Raw genomic sequence first — 23,963 nt, 5'->3', positions numbered from 1 at the left:
CGAAGACTTTACCAGGTTGGATACTGGTATAACGGTCTCCAAAGTTTATTTTACCGTCTCCACCATAACTTTTTCCAAATTCCAGTCTTTTTTCAATTTGGTAAGCATTTTCAATCTTCCCTCTTTGGCCAAGGAATCTAGGCTCCATCTCGAAGTCTGTGGGAAAACCAACATTAACTGTTTTTTCCAGAGGCCATTATTAAAAAACAGCAAGACAGAATTAAAGTCTAGATTAAATTAAAGTAAAGTAAATTAGATTTGTGAACCATGACGACAACCCAAAACAGACATAAACCCTGATTAAGATAGATATACAGCAAAATTCAGATAATTACAAAATACCATTGGGTCAAGTATGTTTGAAAGCAAAGTAGTCGAGACACCGGATCATCAGACTATGCAAATATTAAAATGTCGCAGAATATAGGACTTCCTGAAGCCAGGAGCCTTAATAAAATTAAAAAACTGTTAACATCTTATCTATACATCAATTATTTGATTATCGAATTATTAGTCAAATCATTAAGACAAGGTTAAAAGTTACATTCCAGTGATCCTGTAATCAAATCCCAAAGACATTTTGTGCCTTCATTTTAAATCCAAGACCCATAACTTCTTTTACGCTAACATAACCATACTAGTGTTTGTGGGACTAGTTGTAATTATTATTGTTTACTATATACTGTATACTATACTGCAAAACTGGGGGAGGTGTAGGGGGAGGGGGAAGAAAAAATAAATAATGCAATTCTGTTTGGGAGTTGTTTTTACCCCACCCCAGTGGAGTAAAAAGGGACCTGACCATATGAAACATTCAGCCTTTTTTCCACCCTTCTTTTCAACAACGGAGATTAGAAAGAGTTGTTGTTTTTTTTTTACATGGTGAGCTTTAGTGTTCATTGATACCCAATTTGGTGTACACAACATTTTGATCGCTTTTACTACATATTTTGAGAGAAGTGCAGAGCCAGAAAAATGGCAATGGGGGGGGGGGCATTTTTTTTTTTTTTTCATTACTATCTTCATTGTACACCAAATAGATGTATTGTTTTAGTTTTCGTAAATGGGAGGGATTTAAACATTTTTAATAATTTAACATTTTAAAATAACATTTATCCTATTTCAGTTCGTCTAGACGATTTGAACGGATAAACTTTTCTAATATTGACAACTATAACGAAGCCCAACTACAATCTGATTCTGCGCTGTACACCCACACCCAATGAGACGTACGTTTACACATCACATGTCGGAAATGAGATCGGTTCAGTTTCCTCTCCCAATCCTTTTGCTCTCAGGGTAGGAGATATGCCAAAGCCAGTTGTGTCCGGCAGTGGCTTTAACAAATCACCGCATTGAAAAAGATAGTTTTCAGCTTCGACAGCTATTGAAGACTCCCGGGAACCTTGGATGATTAATGGACCACATGCCCTATTTAGGTTTGATGTGTGTATCTGGTCCCATTATTAGGAGTGGACATATCACTGGTGCAACCAGGGGCCCAAGAGGTAACCGGGTCCAATGAGGAGCCATTGAAGTGCAAAAGGGCCCATATATTGTTCTGCACAGTTACCCTTTTCTGTCCATCCGCTCCTTCCCATAATCACCAAGACTCATGTATACTCCCAAAACTTGAAAACAATGGTGCATATATAAAATATGGGGCTCCAAACCTGAGACCCTTTTCCCAGTCTCTTGCAACACCCCAAAAATATTCTAAAATTTTTCAGATACTTCTTATGCCAAATAAGTAGGAGGCACCTACTATGAAGGTCACATGCAGAGTATTGTATAGGATTGGAGGCAGTTATATAGAATCCTATATTAAGGGTCCGCCTCATCCCTTTGGAAAGGTTACCCTACATGTACGCTTAAAGGGCTGGTTCAGATAAACCAGGATCACTATGCTTTGTGAAAACATTTGATAGAATAGAATATATTAGTCTACCTTTTTCTGGATCCGGAGAAGAAGATTTTGAAGGTTTCTTCAAGACCGCATACAAAGCTTCTGTACCTGCAAGACAGAACCAGTGGTTTATGAATGGAGGGAGCTACTATGTGGATTAAGGTGGATCCTTCACCAGATTTCACAATACAAAATTCAGAGGTTATTAAAAAAAAAAAAAAAATCTCGAACCTGATTGAACTGGAGTACTTACTTTAAAAAGTCAATGTCAGAATGGCTATATAATCCTGAAATAAAAAATTAAATAGAGTGCATACTAGCTGGAGTCATAAAATTGCTCTTTTTTTCCTCTAATCGGCAGGGAAACTTATTTTAAAAATATTATACAGCATGATGGATTTTCAAAGTAAGTTGACCAGCCACATCAGGTAAATGTAATTTAGGCTTTTTGCATAAAATCCGGTGGCAAATCCACTTTAAGATTAAATTAAAAAGGAAAAAAGAAACAAATTTATTTGCTAAGGATTTATCCGTACCAATCAGATTTTTCGTTTTTAAACCAGATTGATTGCTGTAATGGTTTTTTCTTCCATTACTCAATAAATAAGCCATATATTACAATAATTACGGCTCATTAAGCAATCACTTTTTGTCCCACTCAGATGAAGTCTCGTTTTCCTGCAGCACCATCACAGGTAGATTGAGGCATTACACTCTTATTGAAATCAGTGAATTTCTATATAAATCACATGGACACGAAAAGTCTTCCAGAGTGTGATTTGCTTGTTGTAGCTGCACAAGTTACCCCTTTCTACTTATGAAACTGAAAAAAAGTACCTATAATTTAAAAAAGCATTTATATATCGTAGGGTATGTTATGAGCAGCCGACTGGTGGGAGTCCTCCACCGATCAGTCGAAACATTTCTGAAGTACATAGCACCTACATCAGCTGCCTGCAGAGATCAGTGTACTAGTTCAATAGTAAGGCTATACCCCTAGACATACTATTGAGCCAGTACAGCCAGGCATGCATGCATGCAGCTTGCACAGGAGCTGCTCACTTCAGAAAAGTGTGTTGACCAATCCCCAGAGGTCTCCGTTACCAATCCCCACCAGTCAGCTACACATAGCATCTCCTGTGTTATATAAATGAAGCACGGAGAGCACCCTTGGTGCCAAAATTTGAAAATTGGTGCCGCTCTCCACCGCAGTTGTATTCTGCTACGAGCGGGAATAGAGTGGGCGGGAAAACATTCCCTACATGGTGCCTGCGAGAGCTTCTGGGCGGAGCTCTCATGAAAATGGAGGGCGGGAATGCCTTGCGGACTGCTGGTCTCCTGGCTGCACCCCAGCTGATAATGGATGTTGAGTGCCCGCTGGAACAGCCGGGCTGGGAGATGTCCACAAGGACAAGGAGAGGAGGGCTTGCATTCAGTGCTTACCTTCCTGTGTCACTCTGGCTTGCAGGACCTCGGTTAGTGGATCTGACATGACTCATGACAGCACTGATGAGCGCCTCCAGGGTCCGAACAGGGTGAAGAGAAGTAGCCTGGCTCAGTGCTGACTTAAACTACTGGGGAGAGGCTGTACTAGCCATTCCAATTTTTCATTGGCCAAACAGGTGACATACTATCACCACTTTGGACTATAGGGGTGGGCAGGACGGCACCAATAGAATCCCTTGAGCAATAATGGGGAGAGGGGCATGGCAGTCAGAGGCAGCCTCCTTATTTAGTACAGTGCCTGCCATAATAGAGCTCGGAACAATAATATCTAAAATAGACAAGTAGAATAGAAGTGCATTTTGTACAACATACAGGCATGAAAGTTAATTCCTCAATGGCCTCCAAAAATACAAACTGTTCCATTGGTTGTCAATTGTCATTTTACAAGCAGAAATAACACTGCAGGCCTTTCACTACCCACCTCCCATCTTAAAGCCTTGGAACAATCTACCATGAGCAGATTTAAAAGGGGTTCCTTAAAGGGGATATCCTGGACTTGGGGAGAGAAGGCATGTAGTTGCAAACGGAGGCAACTACCTGCCTGTTGTAGCCAGCGCCGGTCGTGATCCGCTCTTGCCAGAGATTCATCTACTCCCTGTCAACAGTGCAGCAGTTTCTTTTTCTGTTGACAGGGCATGACTACTGGTGTCATGCTGATTGACAGCCGTCTTCCCCCAATTAGGCAGCAGAAGCCGGCAGTCAATCAGCATGACACCAGTAGTCCTGCCCTGTCAACAGGAAGAGAAACTGCTGCTCTTTTGACAGGGAGTAGCTGAATCTTTGGCAGGAGCGGTCAGTGACCAGCGCTGGGTACCATAAAATGATTGATGCACGTTACAGAGGATATCAGACACTTAGAAAAAAAAGGTAGGTTGTTTCTAACGGAGGCAGCTACCTGCCTGTTGTACCCAGTGCTGGTCACTGACCGTTCCTGCCAGAGATTCAGCTACTCCCCATCAACAGAGCAGCAGTTTCTCTTCCTGTTGACAGGGCAGGACTACTGTTATGCTGATTGACTGCTGGCTTCCACTGCCTAATTGGGGGAAGAAAGCTGTCAATCAGCATGACACCGGTAGTCATGCCCTGTCAACAGGAAGAGAAACTGCTGCACTGTTGACAGGGAGTAGCTGAATCTCTGGCAAGAGCGGATCATGACCGGCGCTGGCTACAACAGGCAGGTAGTTGCCTTCGTTAGCAACTACATACCTTTTTTTCTAAAAGTCTCAGATATCCTCTGTAAAGTGCATCAATCAGTTTATGATTAGTATTTTAGAGTCTGACCACTTGGACTCCAATTCAGGGCAGGGAAATGTCAAAACCCATCTGGACCCGCTCATAATCTAGTAGAAAGCAGAGATAACAAAAACAAAAGATTGTCCCTCATCCAGCCCAAAAATAAAATTTGATGATCAAGTATATTATTACACACAATTTCCTTATGATCAAGAGTAACAGTAATGTTATTACTATTAATCATGTAGTGTTAAAGCATGCTGGTATCCCAGTGCAGTTGTTGCTTGGTTTAGACAGAGCAGCAGTGAAATGCTTGTTGGCATATATTCAGTAAAATGTATTCATGCACAAGTGTTACATAGCCGATTTGTGATGCACATCATTCCATACGAAGCCCCTTACCAGCAGAGTCAATGTTTATCTCGGGATAGATTTCACCTGGAATTTCGTATAATGTGTTATAATTTAGCTCTTGGCTTTGGTCTTCTGATTTCTTTTCAGCGTCCAAGATAAGAGAAGGAGCATGAAGTGTTGAGGAAACTTTTGGGTTCTCCATGAGGTCCAGATCCTCCATTGTGTTGGTGTAATCTAGATCAGAGTATGTAGGTCTGGGTTCTTCGTAAGGATGGTGATCCAGAAATTTATTGTTTAAATCATGTTGGTAAGAGCTAGGGTCAAGGATTCCAAATTCACCAATTTCCCGAGCGTTATAAGATTCAGGATTTGGAGTAGGAGGCTTCTGGAGAACGTACTCAGAAAACCTCACTTGTTTTTGTCTATCTGGTGAGTTTTCTGATGAGGTCATTTGGTCATCGAATAAATGAGTCTGCTCAGCTTCCAGAATAGGGGACGTTGGCAAAACCAATTTGAGCGCTTCGACATTCGGGAGAATCCTTATGCTTTCCGAGTCCGTCGAGCTGGAACTGGACCTACGTTTCAAAATTCCTTTACGTTTGTTAAGAGAGTCCTCTCTCTGGAGCGAAGAGTTTGAGCGTTCCGGAGGTTTTCCATTTATCAACAGTTTCCTAGGTTTTGGCACTGGAGGTAGTTTCGGTGAAGTGTTTTCTTCAGTCTCCTGTGTAGTTTTTCTGTCACCGATAGGCGATGGATAAGGTAATTTCACACCATATTTAATTATGGATGACATGATGTCTGCAAAAAACATGTAAATAAGGGCAAGAATGAAACAATAGACTGCATGCATAACTTAAAAGCAATGCATTGATGAAGCATAAAAAAAAGGAAAGGGAAACAAATCACCAATAATTTCAGACGGACAGGATTGTGTTTTCAGCTTTTATTGTTTTGTGGTTTGTTTTTTTTATATATAATTGATTATACACATAGAAGCACACGTAAACTGATGGAGAGCTGAAACTGACAAAATACAGGTGGAAAATACAGACTACACAAAGTAGCAAAGCAATTACGCATGTTCATTCCAGGTATAATAATTTGATTTTCTCATAGGACAATCACAAGATATAAATAATTTAAATTGTTGTATGGAAGGCAGCAGTTAAAAAAAAATGAAAACCCAGTATTGAAAGGAATTTTGGACAAAACAAAAAAAATAAGCTTAAAAAAATTGGGAGGGAAATTTTGTAAAAATTAAGATATCATGACAGAATAATCCAATACAAACAAAAAAATACCATCTACAGTGGCTTGCGAAGGTATTCACCCCTTTGTCTTTTTATATATTTTATTATATTATATACATTAGAACCAAATAGTCTTACTTGGTGAAGTGAATTGAGAAAAATATAGGCTTAAAATACATTTCTGGGATCAAATAACTAAAAAAAATTGGCTTGTGCATATGTATTCACCCCTTTTGCTATGAAGCCCTTAAAAATTTCTGGTGCAACAATTACCTTCATAAGTCCCATGCTTAGATTGCACTCAGGTGGACTTCCCTGTCACCAAGTATCACATGTCTGTCAGTATATACACTTTACCTTTTCCAAGAGGCCACAGGGGCTGCAACACCATTAACAAGAGGGACCACTGACTAAACACCACTATGAAGACCAAGTAGATCTCCAAACAAGTCAGGGACGAAGTTGTTGATAAACACAAGCCAGGGTTGGGTTATAAAAAAAAAATAATAAAATATCCCAATCCCTGATGATCCCTAGGAACACCATCAAATCCATCATCATCATCAAATGGAGAGTCCATGGTACCACAACAAATTTGCCAAGAGAGGGTGCCTACAAAAACTCTAAGCCTGGGCAAGGAGGGCACTAATCAGGGGCAACACAGAACAAAGGTAACCCAGATGGAGCTGCAGAGTTCCCAAGAAGAGACTGGAGTATCTGTCCATACAACCACAGTAAGCCGTACACTCCATAGAGGTGGCCTTTATGGAATAGTGGGCAGAAAATAACCATTGTTTACACACTGAAATTGTAAGGCTCATTTTCAGTTAGCCAAAAGCCACGTGGAGGAAGTCTACAAATGTATGGAGGAAGGTGCTGTGGCCAGATGAGACCAAAATTTAACTTTTTGTCCACCAAGGTGAGCGCTAGGTCTGGCGCCAAACCCACACAGCTCATCACCCCAAGAGCACCATCCCCACAGTGAAACATGGCAGTGGCAGCATCATCCTGTGGGGGAAGATTTTTCAGCAGCAGGGACTGAGAAAATGGTCCAATTTGAGGGGGAGGATTGATCGTGCAAAATACAGGGATATTGTTTAGCAAAACCGGTTTCAGTCTGGTAGTGATTTGAGACTGGGACGGAGGTTCACTATCCAAAAAGACAATGACCCAAAGCATACTGCTAAAGCAACACTAGAGTTTAAAGGGGAAACATGCTAATGTTTTAGAGTGGCCTAGTCAAAGCCCAGACCTTAATCTAATGGAGAATATATAGTCAGACCTTAAGATAAATCCCCTCTATAATTTGTAAAGTGCTGAGGAATATATTGGCGCTATATAAATAAAATAATTATTATTATTATTCATGGTTTCCTGTGGTGAACAGCAAACGTGAAGAAACTGGAGCAGTGTTGCCTTGGGTAAAAATCCCAGTGGCAAGATGTGGAACGCTCAGAGACTTGCAGCTATAGTTGCCGCAAATGGAGGCTCTACAAAGTACTGACTTTCGGTGTGTGTGAATAGTTATGCACACTGAAAGTTTCTCCTATTTTTAGTTTACTGCCAAGGAGAGGAGGGTGAATACCTTTCTAAGCTACTATAGCTATACTAGGCCCAGAGAGGTGAGGGGAGGCCAATGGTTTAGATGTTCAGTGTGATGACAGGAGAATATAGTGCAAACGAGCCTCTGACTGTTAGGGTTTTCAAAATAGGGAACATTTTTTGTGTGTTGAAATAAATACTTGTAAATCACCATTATATATCAATTCTGTAGTTTTTTCACAACTTTGCATTCTGAAATTCCTCTTATTCTTAGTGGAAATTTTATTAACAAATCGATACCTTAGTTTTACCAATCCTCTTGTTAACAGGGTGTGTCCTTACCATTGTCAGCACCTATTGGTCAGAATATAGAGACACACTCTCAACTGGTAAGACCCAATTGTCAATTTACATAAATTTTCCAAGTGATGAATTAGTACAACAGTGTTTTAAGAAAAGAGGATCCATAATTTTTTTTTTTCTAAAGAATGTCTGTTTTTATTAAATGCTAGCAGAGCTGGAGAGATGATCTGTCCTCTTTATCCCCTTTCTGACATGTGACATGCAGAAGTAGTGCAAACTGCTGTTGCTTCAAAAGCATCCAGCAACTAGAGGGGTTAACAGTCACAGGAGACAGGGAGTGGTTAGCAGAGCCCCAGGGACTGTGGGAAAGTGTTTACTATGGTGTCAGCAGCCAAGGGATGAGTGGTGTGTTTCTGTGATCTGGCTGACAAAAGTTCAGGCAAGTGAACCATAGGGACACAGGATTCCATTACAGAGTGGAGTACTGCTGGTGGAGAAAGTTATCAGGAGCAGGAAGAAATTGTGTCAGAGATCATCTCCCTCACCAAACCCCCCTTCCTCCTCCATCTCACTGTGCTAGAAGGAATACGGAGTACTACTGTGCCTTTGTAAAGAGTCTTGAATTGTACTGAATATGCTGTCATATTAAACTACACTGTTCATCTGTTCATGAGGACTTTATCAATTGTATCTGTGTGAGCAAGTGGATCCATCTTGTGCCTGAAGAAGCTGCAGTGCATGGTCGCCCTGAGTAACGGTTCCCCCAGAGTTCCAAAGAATTCACGAGACCTGTTCCGCCCCTATCTGAACCTGACGGCGTACAGTGTTGTGATCTGGTGGCCTAAGAGCAGCATGAGACGTACTCTGGAGAAGGTGGTACCTGTACTGACCGCAGACCCTGAACTTAACACCGCAACTAGAAGTAGCCGTGGAATGTACCTAGCAATCCCTGGACATCTCGACACAGCCGGAGGACTAATTACCCCTAGAGATAGAAAAGGGAAAACTATCTTGCCTCAGAGAAGATTCCCAAAGGATAGGCAGCCCCCCACAAATATTGACTGTGAGAGGAGAGGGAAAAAACATACACAGACTGAAATCAGAATTTAGCAAAGGAGGCCACTTCTAGCTAAATAGAAAGGATAGGACAGAGTACTATGCGGTCAGTATTAAAACATTAGAAAATATCCACCACAGAAAATACAAAAACTCCACAGCTAACTAAAGATATGGAGGGTATATCTGCATCTCCAGAGATACCAGCTTGGCTAAACAAATCCTTATACAGACCAAGCTGGACAAGACAAAAAACATGGAAAAGAACTGAACAATAAGGCCACAGCATGTGGACAGCAAAAAATCAAGGCCAGAACTTATCTTTGTTGAAAAGAACTGCAAAGCAGGAGAGACCAGGCAGAGATGTGAATCCTCCAGGAACAATGGACAACTGGCACTGACTAAAGGGTGAAGCAAGACTAAATAGCCCAGTCAGATTTGCAAAAAGTGAACACACCTGATAAATGCTGCGATTCAGAGACAGCAGCGCTACCACTTACAACCACCGGAGGGAGCCCAAGAGCAGAATTCACAACAGTACAGTAACAGATGTACATGAACTCCAGTGTGTGATGTACAGTTGTATGAAGCGGGCTCTGGAACTGATCCTGTACTACACAAGACAGATGGCGGCTGTGTTTATGCAGTCGGCATCTGAGTGTAATAGCAGCAGTATGAGCCGAGCTCTGATCGCTGCTAACACCGTAAATGCTGCTGTCAATCTCGGACAGCAACACTTAAGGCTTGTGGTCCTTGGGAAGCACCGTTCAGAGCAGAACAAAAATAAACCCAATTGATATTGCAGGACACTCAATTTTATTTATTTATTTATTTTTTAAATGGTGAAGGTGAACACCAAAGACAAAAGATATACGATCAAAACACCAGAACTGGTTTCTGGTTACCGCAGCTACCCTTTAAAAATGCAATGAAAAAGGCGATAAAAACATTCAATGTACTCGAAAATATTAAACAATGAAAACTACTGCTCGCCAGGCAGAAATCAAGTCTTTACTCATATCTAAATTTTATCTGTTAATGAAATTCTGCGTTTTACCAAAAGAATAAAACAATAAAGAGATAAATTTTCATGTGCGAGGATGCATAGTCAACATCTTTTACACAGATTAAAAGGGATTGCCAGTAAAAATAAGTTCTCCATCCATGGGATAGCCTTAATTAGTGGGGGTCTGGTCTCTGGGCCCTTCGCCAAGTCACCTGAACAGGGAAATGTTTATTGGGGCACTTTTATCCATGTTACAAAATTTAGCAGCAGGTCAGATTCTCGACCGCCACTCCATTCATTCTCTATGGGGCTGCCGGAAAAAGCCAAGCGCAGCCCGATAAGGAATGAATGCAGAAACATTCGAGAATGTGCGCTGCCACTGCATTTTAATGAAGGTAAAAATACTTTAGTCTGCCGGCCTCAGCATTATCGCCTGTCCCCAGGATAGGTGATAAAAGGGGCTGTTGGGTGAAAACAAGTTAAGCCTGAAGCCAGAAAAATGCACAAATTTTGATAAAAATTTACAACTGCTCTTAGCATGTTTAGAGCTCATTGTCTAAATTGAAGAAAGCCCTATGTGCACCAATTTTTAATTAATTTTTTGTTTTAAATAGGAGTGACATTTTTAGCAAAGTTGCCCTGGTACTACAGTTCTAATACTGCTGCTCTCCAAAAAACAAGACGAGATTCTCCCCTGTCCAGTAAGCCATGTCTGTGACCATACGGCTCCATGTGACTAGCGACATTTAATAGGGCTTGTAGAGGGGGATTGAGACCGTGAACTTTTCCAAAAACAGCATAACCATTGGCTTTATTTAGTATTGCCCCTTAACTCTATTTATTTTAATGGGACTTAACTGCAATACGAGGTGCAGCCAATGGCGCAGTTTATGAAAAGAACATGGATGCGCCTTACTAATTACTTTACGATTATTCACATAATGATTTCAGATAAGTTTCATTTTAACATTATGTCAAATCACAAAATATAATTTAAAGTTCCATAATCATTAGAATCACATACACACAATTATAAAATTAGGCTCATGAAATAATTTAGCTGATCAGCCAGTACTTCATGTCGGATGATTATCTGCGACAAATGTTATACACGAACGCTTTAAATTTACAAAACCAGTTTTAGCAGACCGAACATTTCACAGATTAATATCCAAAATCAAAGTTTAAGGAAAAAAAAGACCATTACAAATTACAGAAAAATGTTACTTTGCCTTACATTTCTATGCCCAACACTCACTACATATCTGTATTTTAGCTTATTCATTAGAAATTGCTTAACTCACATCCACAAATTAAAGTTAAACTTTTTCTATATGTAAATAAATGCATGGTTAAATGAGCACTCCATGCTAATATGATGTACTATGCTGTGACTATTGTAGGCTCCTAGTGGGTGGTACAATCCCTGTGCCATGCTCCACCCCCTCGGAACATGCATTTGTACTTCCACAGTATTATTAGCGCCTGAAGTTTTTTTTGTACATGCATGTTTGTGCTTAAGGTATGTCTGTCTAATAAGAGCACAATAATAGACCTGATTGAGGTCATACTTAGTTTACAATAGGCAATGTTGCATTCTCCCAGGTTTAGTTAATGGGGGTAGTCCAAATCATGTGACCCCTATGCCAAGTTTTTTTTTTTTAATATATGACAAAAACTAAAGCATAATTAATCCAGGTATCAGGCAGATAAGATTGAAGAGCTAACTTACCACTTTTCTTTCCTAATTGCCCATTCACGAGGCCAGGCTCGGGAGTCGGTTTAGACATCTCATTATGGAGGTCCATTTCATCTACTGCACCTTCTAAGTTGAATGGATTTTTTCGTTGCTGAAAACACACAGATTATTAGAGATGTGATAAAGTACAGATTGTCATCGTTGCTCATCACTCAATTCCCAGTTAAAGCACTTTTATGAAACCACTTGAGAAAAATCTTGAGATATCAGGCTGCACTATAAGCTCTCAAACATGAAAAAAATCCACATTCAGGACCACTAAAGCCTTCATCACCTAACTATGGTGAGATGCCTCAATGACACCTACTTTTCTCAAACTTCTGTATGCTATGCAAACATCATGTGAAAGATCTGTTTAGCTAAGGCAATAATAGGATCTAAGGAAATTATTCTTAAGGTGGCCTGGGAAAGCTATTCCTTGCGATTTCCTCCAAGCATTTAGGTTTAAGCCGCCCATACACAATAGACACAAATCAATCGGCTCTCAGCAGTCTGCCCCAACATCTACGGATTATTTCCTGGAAGAAAAAAATTCTCTCAGAGAAGAGTCAAGAGGGCTCGATACACATTGATTATCAGCCAATTCCACCTATATCCACAGGTTCTACTGTGTATGGGGGCATGTAGCCAAATATATTCTGAGAATAGGGGAAGGAGCTACTAATTAACTCCTCTGGCAGTGGCTTACCTCCTGTGGACACTGGCATCTGCAGTCAGAGGAGACTTGGGACACAGGGTTTGGCCAAAATAATGTATTTTTGGCAATGCTTGTCTATGGTGTATTGGCACCCCAAGAATGTATTGGTTTTATGACTTTTTTGCAACAAAATCTCTTTTTATAAGGAAGAAATATTGGGCAATTGGTCACTTTTACTGGTCACTCTTGCTAAACTCTAGAAATGTAAACTTTAACTCTAGGCCAGTTTTACACATTCATGTTTCAAACATGTTTTATATTTGGACAACTATACAGGTCCAAATACTATATACTATACAGTTTTCCTGACCTGAACTTGACAGAAGAACAACAAAGGGGTCTTGCTAGACCCCATACATTTTAGTTTCACAATATGAATACAGGTAAGGGGATACGGCTGAACTTTATACATTCTAATTTTGTTTGTTTTACTGCCATCATTTTGATAATTCCTACTCCCATCAGTCCTGTCGTTTTGGCCATTTCCACTTAGGACAGTAATGGGGTCTTGTTGAACCCCATGCATTTTAAATTTTGCTCAACTTAATCCCCATCACTAGATCAATAATGGGGGTCCATCCAGATTTTTAGTCACCAAAACCAACACGCAAATTTGAATAGAATGTTAATCTAGATTCATCATCAGTAAAACTAGGACATCAAGGAGTATAGTTTGGAAAAGGATGCAAGCACTAACTTAAGATAAAAGCATTAAAGTAGCTTTTAGTGGTGCAAATTTGGATGGAGTTGACTACTTTCCCTACTCTTGTTTTTCCATAGGTACGCACACTTATTTTTCTGCCATTCAAGAGCAAAATTTATGAAGATATTTTTTTGGGGAATACGATATTAAAAAGAGGAAAATCATGGTATAAAGTAAAACCATGAAGACAGACATTGAAATAGACAATAGTTACCTTTGCAGGGGAAGCGGTTCCATTCATGATCTTTCTGTCTATTGCGCTGATAAAAGCAAAAAGTTTCATATTACAAAATGTATTTTAAATAGGAACCAGTATTTGTTTCTTATAGAATAATTTTTGCACATTATTTGGCTCCTCGTCATCACATTTCACATTTATAGCAACATTATTGCTCTCAAACCATTACATGGGAAGCTGATCGAGATTTACGAGCCAAATATCCATATTTCAAAACAGCAAGGTCAGTACAACCTGAAATAAACCTCACTATAGACATGGATTATGGCCGCTGCAGCAGTTTCACAAAGTCCTTTTAACAAACATTACCAAGAGTCATTCGATACTTATCTTTGGTTTGCTAGGTGTGCAAAGTTTATTTTTGGGAGGATAATGTGAGCAAAGTATTTATCAGTGCCTCAAAGTGTCAACATGGGATAAGTCAGATTCAGAGAACAACCCAAAATGCTACAATGCTGCGGTTTCTTTGAAAGAACACCCTTGTCCTGGTATGTTCTCTATTTGATGACCAGCTACATTAAGATGATCTTTAAAAAAAGGGAATGAGGCAAGGAAATGAGCCATTGTTTAATGACAATACATATTGAAAAAAAAAAAGATCAGAAGTCTTGCAATTTTAACTTTGAGCACAAAGCAAAATAAGAACATGTCGCTCTGTACAGATGGTCTACAACACTTGCAAAAAAAAGAAGCCAATCATCTCAGGCTACAGGCTTTTAATTCCACGTGACAACTGTACAGCATAGATCTAAATTCTGATAACAGAAGTTCAGGAACAATTGCAGCCCCAATAATCATCCACTGATTCTAGAATACAAATATTGTGGTGATTAATAAACTGAAAAAAACAAATGTATAATGTACTGATCCTGAGTAGAGATGTGTTAACATCATCTGCTCCCTCCTTATTCGGCATGGAGAACCTGTGTGCTGTGCTTGTCACACAGCCGCGACCCATGCAGCTGCGGCACCGAACAGCTGATCGGGAGGGATCCAGGTGTCCGGGTTCCCAATGCAGCTTCTTCGGTAAGCACTATAGCTTGCCGAATAAGGAGGGAGCCGACGATTGTTTGCTCATCTCTAATCCGGAGTTACATCCTGCATTATACTCCAGAGCTGCACTCACTATTCTGCTGCTGCAGTCACTGTGTACATACATTACATTGTTGGTTGTCACTTGAGACAGTTACATTTGTCATTACAAATACTACTCTTAGTACCTTGTGTGAAGAATTTCAGCTCTTAGACTTGCAACTTAGTGAATGCAGCTCTGGAGTAGAATACAGGATGTAACTCAGGATCAGTAATGTAATGTATGTACACAGTGACTGCACCAGCAGAATAGTGAGTGCAGCTCTGGAGTATTATACAGGATGTAACTCAGGATCAGCACAGGATAAGCAATATAACGTAGATTAAGACAGACACTTGCTTATTTGGCGAATTCAGATTTGTTATTTTATAGCTTTATGTTCATGACATGTCTATAGACCCAAGCCTCTATATCTATCCATCTACACGTACATACATTTTTTTTGTCCGATTCTGGCCTATGCAACAAAAACCACATCACATATCAATATAAAACATACACAGATGATATTTATGCCATCAGTAGAGTTTTTGTACCTCTGGATGGACTTAACATTAGAAGGCATTAGGTCTTCTTCCGCTTCATCTGGTGGTTCCATTACACCGTACAGCTCTGGAGGAATAAAAAGGTCTTGGTTGACACTGTTCACCCAGCGTCTCTGTGATTTGTCCTTACTGCTCTGACTTAGCTCGGCTAAAATATAAAAAGTGACCATTATTTCTAGACGATGTGTGGGGAAAACACTGGGTACTGCATTCACATACATAGTCATTTGGGGATCACAGTGTATTGTAGAAAAACATATGAAAATTCAAGTTATTAGACTAGATTAACACCGGATGAACATTGTAATTAAAAGGGTATTCCCACCTTAAAAATTATGGCATAACGACGATAGATGCATTGCTGACCTCTGGGACCAGTGTCATCTTCGGTATAGGGGCCTCCAGCTGTCATGTCCGGGCAGAAAAGAGTCTGTACTTGTTCCCAATTTTCTTAAATTTACGCAAGCTTGGCTTTTTTCATAACTTCCATAGAAGTGCATGGAGAAAGTCATACACCTGCACAGTCAAAACTATATACTCCACATCTTGATGCAGAATCCTCTTCAGAAGTCAGTATAATAGTTATATCCTTGTACATAGGAGCAGTGTTATAGTAGTTATATTCTTGTATATAGGGGACAATATTATAGTAGTTATATTCTTGTACATAGGAGCAGTATTATAGTAGTTATATCCTTGTACATAGGAGCAGTATTATAGTAGTTATATCCTTGTACATAGGAGCAGTATTATAGTAGTTATATTCTTGTGCATAGGAGCAGTATTATAGTAGTTATGTTCTTGTACATAGGAGCAGTATTATAGTAGTTATATCCTTGTACATAGGAGCAGTATTATAGTAGTTATATTCTTGTACATATGGGCAGTATTATAGTAGTTATATTCTTGTACATAGGGGGCAGTATTATAGTAGTTATATCCTCGTACATAGGAGCAGTATTATAGTAGTTATATTCTTGTATATAGGGGACAATATTATAGTAGTAATATTCTTGTACATAGGAGCAGTATTATAGTAGTAATATTCTTGTATATAGGGGCAGTATTATAGTAGTTATATTCTTGTACATAGGGAGCAGTATTATAGTAGTTATATCCTTGTACATAGGAGCAGTATTATAGTAGTTATATCCTTGTACATAGGAGCAGTATTATAGTAGTTATATTCTTGTACATAGGGGGCAGTATTATAGTAGTTATATCCTCGTACATAGGAGCAGTATTATAGTAGTTATATTCCTGTACATAGGAGCAGTATTATAGTAGTTATATTCTTGTGCATAGAAGCAGTATTATAGTAGTTATATCCTCGTACATAGGAGCAGTATTATAGTAGTTATATTCTTGTATATAGGGGACAATATTATAGTAGTAATATTCTTGTACATAGGAGCAGTATTATAGTAGTTATATTCTTGTACATAGGGGCAGTATTATAGCAGTTATATTCTTGTACATAGGAGCAGTATTATAGTAGTTATATTCTTGTACATAGGAGCAGTATTATAGTAGTAATATTCTTGTACATAGCAGCAGTATTATAGTAGTTATATTCTTGTGCATGGAGAATGTATTTGTTATACAGCTGAGTGACCTTGAAAGAACCATTGGTCAAGCAGAATTGCAGGATACGGAAATATACATTACATATATCACTTACCTATAGTTGCTGGGTTTTTCCGCTTCCTAATTGAGGCTCTAACTAGGTCAGCTCCATGTATTTTATCTCGGTGTCTTCTTGATTTGGCCTCATAAAACCATTGGCCACTTTTATACTTCAACTCCGTCTCATCATTGACTTCATCCTGTAGATGACTGTAAACCAAAAAAGGGACACATTCAATACAGGATACAAAGTTAGCAAAACAAAAAAAAACAAACACTTAGATGTTGAAATAAAAAACAAAAACAGCTTTTTTTTTTTTGTTTGTTTGTTTGTTTGATAGTTTTTCAGAAAAATGCAACAAAATCAAATTCAGATGGATTCTGTTTTTTTCCAACATTTGCAGGATATTTCAAAGCAATGGACGCTTCTGAATACGCAGCTTAAAATTCTTGACACCTGCTCTGCTATCCCCAGGCAGTGAAATCTTACCTCGCGGCAATCAGCAAATGTAAACATATATACAGTATATAGGTTTGGTGGAGTGACTTGTCTGGGTGCAAGATTCAAAAAGGTGAAGTAAAGGACAAAGGGTGGCGACATCCTTGATTAATGCCAAGTAAATGGCTAATAGGAATCCTCACAGTCCAAGGGTAAAACGGACAATTACAGCAGTCACCGTCAATTATAGTAGATCCGGGTGTAATAGTAGCATCTATGCATCCTGTAACGCTCATGTTATAGCAGGTGATGCTCTGATGTTTCATGCCCATTTTCAGCCTCTTTTTTTCTTACAACATTTTGAGTCTCAAGAGGGCCATTTATTAGTGTCACCCATCTCATTTGAAGTTGGGTTCTTCCACCAGAAACACCACAGCAGAGTCTACAGAAAGATAGTGGGTCAGCTCTCTCAATAGACTAGGGTTGGGTTGTCCTGGTGGGACAACTCCACTAAGATTAAAGAGGAATAAGTCTCAAGAGGGCAATTTATTAGTGTCACCCATCTCATTGGTAGTTGGGTTGTTCCACCAGAACAACCACAGGAGAGTTTACAGAAAGCTAGTGGGTCAGCTCACTCAATAGACTAGGGTTGGGTTTTCTTGGTGGGACAACTAAACTAAGATTAAGAGGAATAAGTCTCAAATGGGGCATTTATTAGTGTCGTCCATCTCAATCGTAGTTGGGTTGTCCCACCAGGACCATCCCTGCCTTCATTATACATGATGGACAACTATTTCTCTCAACAAGCTATCTGTAAAGGGTATTACATTGCAACCCTCCTATTCTTAATTGGGTTGCCCCACCGATTATAACAACCCCAACACATGCAGCCGCATGCTATTCGAGCACGCCGAAGACACTCTGTTAGTACCAGAGCATGCTCCGATAACACCTTATCCCAGCACGTTCGCTCATTACTAGTAGCCTTGTAGTATTGTCTTTTTACACAGGATATTACATTTGTTTAAAATAAAAAAAATATAGATATATTGTACCGATTGCCATATATTAGGTTTTTACGTTGCGCAAGTACAAGGAGATTTACGAAACGTTAATTTCTGGGCCATAATAAAAATATTTAGAATTGAGAGTCCTCAGTGGTTGATACCTTTTAATGGCTAACTGAAAAGATGGTAACCAGTTGCAAGCTTTCGAGACTACATATGTCTCTTCATCAGGCATAGGGCCACAATAAAAGATTCTCGTTGATCGAGCAATCCTGATCTCTTTAAAACCACCAGGATCATTTGTTTGATTTACCACTGACACAATAATGGCAGATGAGGGGGAAAATAAAGTCCCCATCCCTTCCACCCCACCGACCCAGACAGGTCAGCTCAGCTTCATGGTCATCATAAAATAAGGTTGTCCCCAAGGATCAAACACCTTCAGTATGAACACACACCCCAGAGCAAAACCAGTGTCACTACGTAATAAGTCCTCCCCAGAAGCCGCCGCACAGAACACTACGTACATACCATTTTGCAGCTTTAGATCTAAACCGTGCAGTGACCCGTACGGCTCAATGCGCTTTTCCCCCTCAGGTTTAGCGTTTCACGGTGTCACAATGCTGAACCTGTGCATCCCACAATCTGGGAAGTTTAAGAGCAGAAGCAAAATCCCGGCAATAAGAAGATTTGAGTGGATCAGCCGAGGCAATCTGCACGTCAAGTGACTTCTTAGCTCACATGATAAAGTAATACGGAGGAATGCGCTGGCAGCTTTAAGGAGCCGCGAGAATTAAGTGATTACAATAATGGCTCGTTCCGTTAAAGACACATGCTGTGAGGCTTACAATCTAATCGCTCACAACCTGCACGACACCTGACGACAGCAGCTAGAAGATATGATCAAGAGGTGGGAGCACAGGCCTAGTTCACTTTTGACGCAGAAAGCATGCCATGAAAATGTTCCTATTCTTTGAGAAATACAACGCTCAAAAATCATAGAGACAAATATGGGGGGAAAAAAAAGAGTAAATTATAAAAAGAAAAAAAAAAGTTATTAAAGACGAATAAATGTAAAAAGGGAAGAAAAGGATTGTGTCCCCTGCTGGTGCTAGTCCATACTTTCACCATCCGTGTCGCTACCACCCTACAAACAGCCTAGCCCTTTTTGCACTTGTATACTGCCATGATGAATTCCACGTTCTCATGTGTGAAAACGCTTTTTCTACTGGTGTTTACACCAACATTCACGATGAAGTGTATAATTAGTGTTTTTTTTTCCACATGTCCACAGTTTTCACAGCAGACTGCCATGTGTTTTTATTTTTTATTTTTATTTTTTAAAGCAAAGATTTCGCCAAGTGGTTTTAAATGAAAGTTTTCTGACTTCCCATACAAGTCCGTAAGCAATCTGTAATCTCACTAACGCACCCCTCCCCCTGTCTGACCGCAACCTACTGACATTCTCTTCCCTCTCCTAGTGCGCAATCCCCACCCCACAAACTCACTCACCCTCGCAGAAAGATCAAACACCTCAATTTACAATCATTCCGAACCCCTTCCCCCTCTTACAGACATAGCTTCCCTTCATGACACAGATGCTGCTGCCACTTTTTATAACGCCACAATAACAGCGACTCCACTCGGCCGCCCCCCTCATGCATAGCAAAACTCGTACAATCATCAGGCAGCCCTGGCTGACTGGCTTGACCAAAGAACAGAGGGGCTTCCAGTGTCGCTGAGTGGAGATGGAAGAGATCCTACTCTGCTGAGCACTTCTTCGCATACAAGCAGTCTCTCGCCACCTTCAAGTCCATGCTCACTACCTCAAAACAAACTTCTCATCTCTCATATCCTCCCTGTCTCAAAACCCTAAACAGCTTTTCAACACTTTCAATTCTCTACTCCATCCCCCAGCACCTCCTCCCTCCCTCCCCTCTCATTTCTGCTGAAGATTTTCCCTCTTTCTTTAAACAGAAGTTCGATACGATCAGAGAAAGCTTTGGCCCGCAGCCCCCAATGCCCCTCTTAGCTGCTCAAAACTGTTCCTCCAAAACCAGCTTCTCCACCATGACAGAAGATCAGCTCTCCACCCTCCTGTCTAGATCACATCTCCCCACTTGCACGCTTGATCAGCTCCCGTCCCACCTCATCCTTAACCTCGCCAGTGTCTTCATCCCAACCCTGTCACACCTCTTCCACCTCTCACTCACAACTGGTGTTTTCCCCTCATCCTTCAAACATGCCAAGATCACACCCATCCTCAAAAAGCCCTCCCTCGACCCATCTATGTGTCTAGCTATTGCCAGATCTCTCTTCATCCTTATGCCTCAAAACTACTGGAACAGCATGTCCATCTTGAACTGTCTTCCCACCTCTCCTCCTGCTCCCTCTTTGACCAGTTACAATCTGGCTTCCGACCCCCATCACTCAACTAAAACTGCCCTAACTAAAGTCACCAATGACTTACTAACCACCAAGAGCAAGCGACACTACTCTGTCCTCCTTCTCCTGGACCTGTCTTCTGCCTTTGACACTGTGGACCACTCCCTCCTGCTACAGATTCTACCATCTCTTGGCATCACAGACTTGGCCTATCCCGGATCTCATTATATCTAAATAAACCAAACATTCAGTGTCTCCCTCTCCCACACCACCTCCTCTGCTCGCCCCTTGTCTGTCAGTGTTCCTCAAGGCTCAGTTCTAGGACCCCTACTCTTCTCCATCTACACCTTCGGCCTGGGACAGCTCATGCAATCCCATGGTTTGCAGCATAATCTCTACGCTGATGACACGCAGATCTACCTATCCGGACCTGGCATCACCTCCTTACTCCCCAAAATCCCATCTCACTCTACCCCTCCACCAGACCTATCCATCAATGTCAATGGCTGCTCACTTTCCCCAGTCCAGCATGCTCGGTGGGTGCCTCGGAGTGATCCTCGACTCTGCCCTCTCTTTCAAGCCACATATCCAAGCCCTTGCCTCCTCCTGGCATCTCAAACTCAAAAATATTTCCCGGATCCGTGCATTCCTTGACTACAAAACCACAAACTCTAGTGTACGCCCTTATCTCCCGCCTTGACTACTGCAACCTTCTACTCTCTGGCCTCCCCTCTAGCACTGGCACCACTCCAATCCATCCTTCACTCTGCTGCCCAACTAATCTACCCATCTCCCAGCTATTTCCCAGCCTCTTCCCTATGCCAAGCCCTTCACTGGCTTCCTATCATCCAGAGACTCCAGTTCAAAGCCTTTACTATGACATACAAAGCCATCAACAACCAGTCTCCTCCATACATCTGTGACATGGTCTCCCCGTACTTACCTTCGTGCAAACTTCGATCCTCACAAGATCTCCTTCTCTACTCCCCTCTTATCTTTTTTCGCATAACCGTATCCAACACTTCTCCCGTGCTTCCCCCATACTCTGGAACTCTCTACCCCAACACATCAGACTCTCACCTACCATAGAAACCTTCAAATAGAACCTGAAGACTCACCTCTTCTGACATGCCTACAGCCTGCAGTGATCCTCAACCTACTGAACCGCCACACAACCAGCTCTACCGCCTCCTTGTGTATCCTCACCCATCCCCTGCAGACTGTGAGCCCTCCCTCCTTATGTACCTGTTAGTGCCTTGTTTTTTTGCTTATGTTTATTGTATTTGTCTATATTTGCCCCCTTTTTCACATGTAAAGCACCATGGAATAAATGGTGCTATAAAAAAATGTATAATAAAAGTCTGTAAGCAAAGGAAAAAAAATAAAATAAAATGCACAGGTCAACAGTATCAAATGCATAGTGTGCATGAGTTTCATGAAATCACAGCCATCTACTTTGCTTAAACTATTAAAAGGGAATCTGTCAATAGGATTTTGCTATGTAATCAGAGCTGCATGATGTATGAGCAGAGACCCGGATTCAAGTGTCACTAGGCTGTTCGGTTTTTGTTTCAGTACAGTGTTTAATCAGCAGGAGATTATCACTACAGGACTAGGTGTCTCGTGCCTACTGGTCCAGCCACAAGACCACCACTTAGCAACTTTGTCACTATACATTGTACACAGGAAGGTGCCAATGACTTGCGGGTGGGTTTAGAAAGTACAGGGCTCAACATTTTAGCTCTGCAATGAGTCGTTTTGGAGAAAAAACGCATCCTGCAAAGTTGCCCGCAGGATGCGTTTTTTCCCCATAGACTTGCATTAGCGACACATTGCGACGTATGGCCACACGTCGCATCCGTCGTGCGAAGGATGCGTCGTGTTTTGGCGGACCATTGGCACAAAAAAACGTTCCATGTAACTTTTTTTGTGTGTCGTGTCCGTCATGTCCGCATGCGCGGCCGAAACTCCACCCCCTCCTCCCTGGACATTACAATGGGGCAGCGGATGCGTTGAAAAACTGTATCCGCTGCCCCTGTTGTGCTTTTATTTCACAGCATGCGTCGGGCCGACGCATGGTGTACTGTAATCAGTTGCTGATACGCTCAGTCTACTTGTAGCGGTAGTTACAGGATTCTGCACATCAGCTTCCTATTGATTTGAATATAAGGCGAATGTGCAGTACCAAGCCCCAGCCAAACTTTAAGGACTTTTGGTGAATTCACAGTCATGGAACCATGATGTCACCAAAGGTCTCTTAACTGCAGGAGTCTAGAGCTGAAGAGGAAACAGGTTTGTATGCATTTATAGTGTATGTATACATGTACAATATGTACAGTACTAGCTGTTTCCAGCCAGCTAACGCTCGGCACGTCATTGCTATCTAATTAACGCTGCTGGTGATTAACCTAAAGTAAATAATGACAGCATTCAATAGCGCTTACGCAGGTGGTAAATTAACTTAAAAAGAAGTTAATAATATTAATTAAAAATCTGAATAATAATACATTTTATTCACAGTAAAATCAAAAACAAACTGGATTCAGTAAGATGTGCGTTTTTTATTCATCCCAGCATCTAAACAAATGAGTAATGTGGTAATGTGGTGGGATTATCTGTGGTAATGTGGTGGGGGGGGGGATTATGTTTGGTAATGTGAGGGGGCGGGATTATCTGTGGTGATGTGGTGGGGGGGCGGGATCATGTGTGGTAATGTGGTGGGGGGGCGGGATCATGTGTGGTAATGTGGTGGGGGTCGGGATTGTGTGTGGTAATGTGGGGGCGGGGTTGTGTGTGGTAATGTGGTGGGAGGGCGGGATTGTGTGTGGTGATGTGTGGGATTAGCGAGTAATCACGATGAGAGATGTGTATGTATATATATGTGTATATACAGGTCCTTCTCAAAAAATTAGCATATAGTGTTACATTTCATTATTTACCATAATGTAATGATTACAATTAAACTTTCATATATTATAGATTCATTATCCACCAACTGAAATTTGTCAGGTCTTTTATTGTTTTAATACTGATGATTTTGGCATACAACTCCTGATAACCCAAAAAACCTGTCTCAATAAATTAGCATATTTCACCCGTCCAATCAAATAAAAGTGTTTTTTAATAACAAACAAAAAAAACATCAAATAATAATGTTCAGTTATGCACTCAATACTTGGTCGGGAATCCTTTGGCAGAAATGACTGCTTCAATGCGGCGTGGCATGGAGGCAATCAGCCTGTGACACTGCTGAGATGTTATGGAGGCCCAGGATGCTTCAATAGCGGCCTTAAGCTCATCCAGAGTGTTGGGTCT

The 23,963-nt window shown here is 40.8% G+C and overlaps 1 protein-coding gene across 7 annotated transcripts in view; it reads right to left on the bottom strand.

Annotated features, from left to right (window-relative positions):
- Positions 1–23,963, bottom strand: part of SYTL2 (synaptotagmin like 2) — a 114,199-nt gene that overhangs the window by 31,756 nt on the left and 58,480 nt on the right. For 2 of the 7 annotated variants that reach the window (XM_077298619.1, XM_077298621.1), the window contains exons 2-7: positions 16,873–17,027; positions 15,183–15,339; positions 13,530–13,575; positions 11,889–12,006; positions 5,048–5,797; positions 1,949–2,014 (exon numbers count right to left, since the gene is read on the bottom strand). In XM_077298619.1, the coding sequence (XP_077154734.1) occupies positions 1,949–2,014; positions 5,048–5,797; positions 11,889–12,006; positions 13,530–13,575; positions 15,183–15,339; positions 16,873–17,027 (1,292 nt within the window). The remainder of the gene's footprint in view (positions 1–1,948; positions 2,015–5,047; positions 5,798–11,888; positions 12,007–13,529; positions 13,576–15,182; positions 15,340–16,872; positions 17,028–23,963) is intronic. The other 5 variants (XM_077298622.1, XM_077298624.1, XM_077298623.1 and 2 more) reach the window with 3 other exon arrangements.

This window comes from Ranitomeya variabilis, chromosome 3 (assembly GCF_051348905.1).
Source record: "Ranitomeya variabilis isolate aRanVar5 chromosome 3, aRanVar5.hap1, whole genome shotgun sequence".
In the NCBI taxonomy this organism is placed as follows: Eukaryota; Metazoa; Chordata; class Amphibia; order Anura; family Dendrobatidae; genus Ranitomeya; species Ranitomeya variabilis.
Note: the sequence above shows the minus strand (reverse complement) of the source record. Positions and strands in the feature narration are given on the sequence as shown.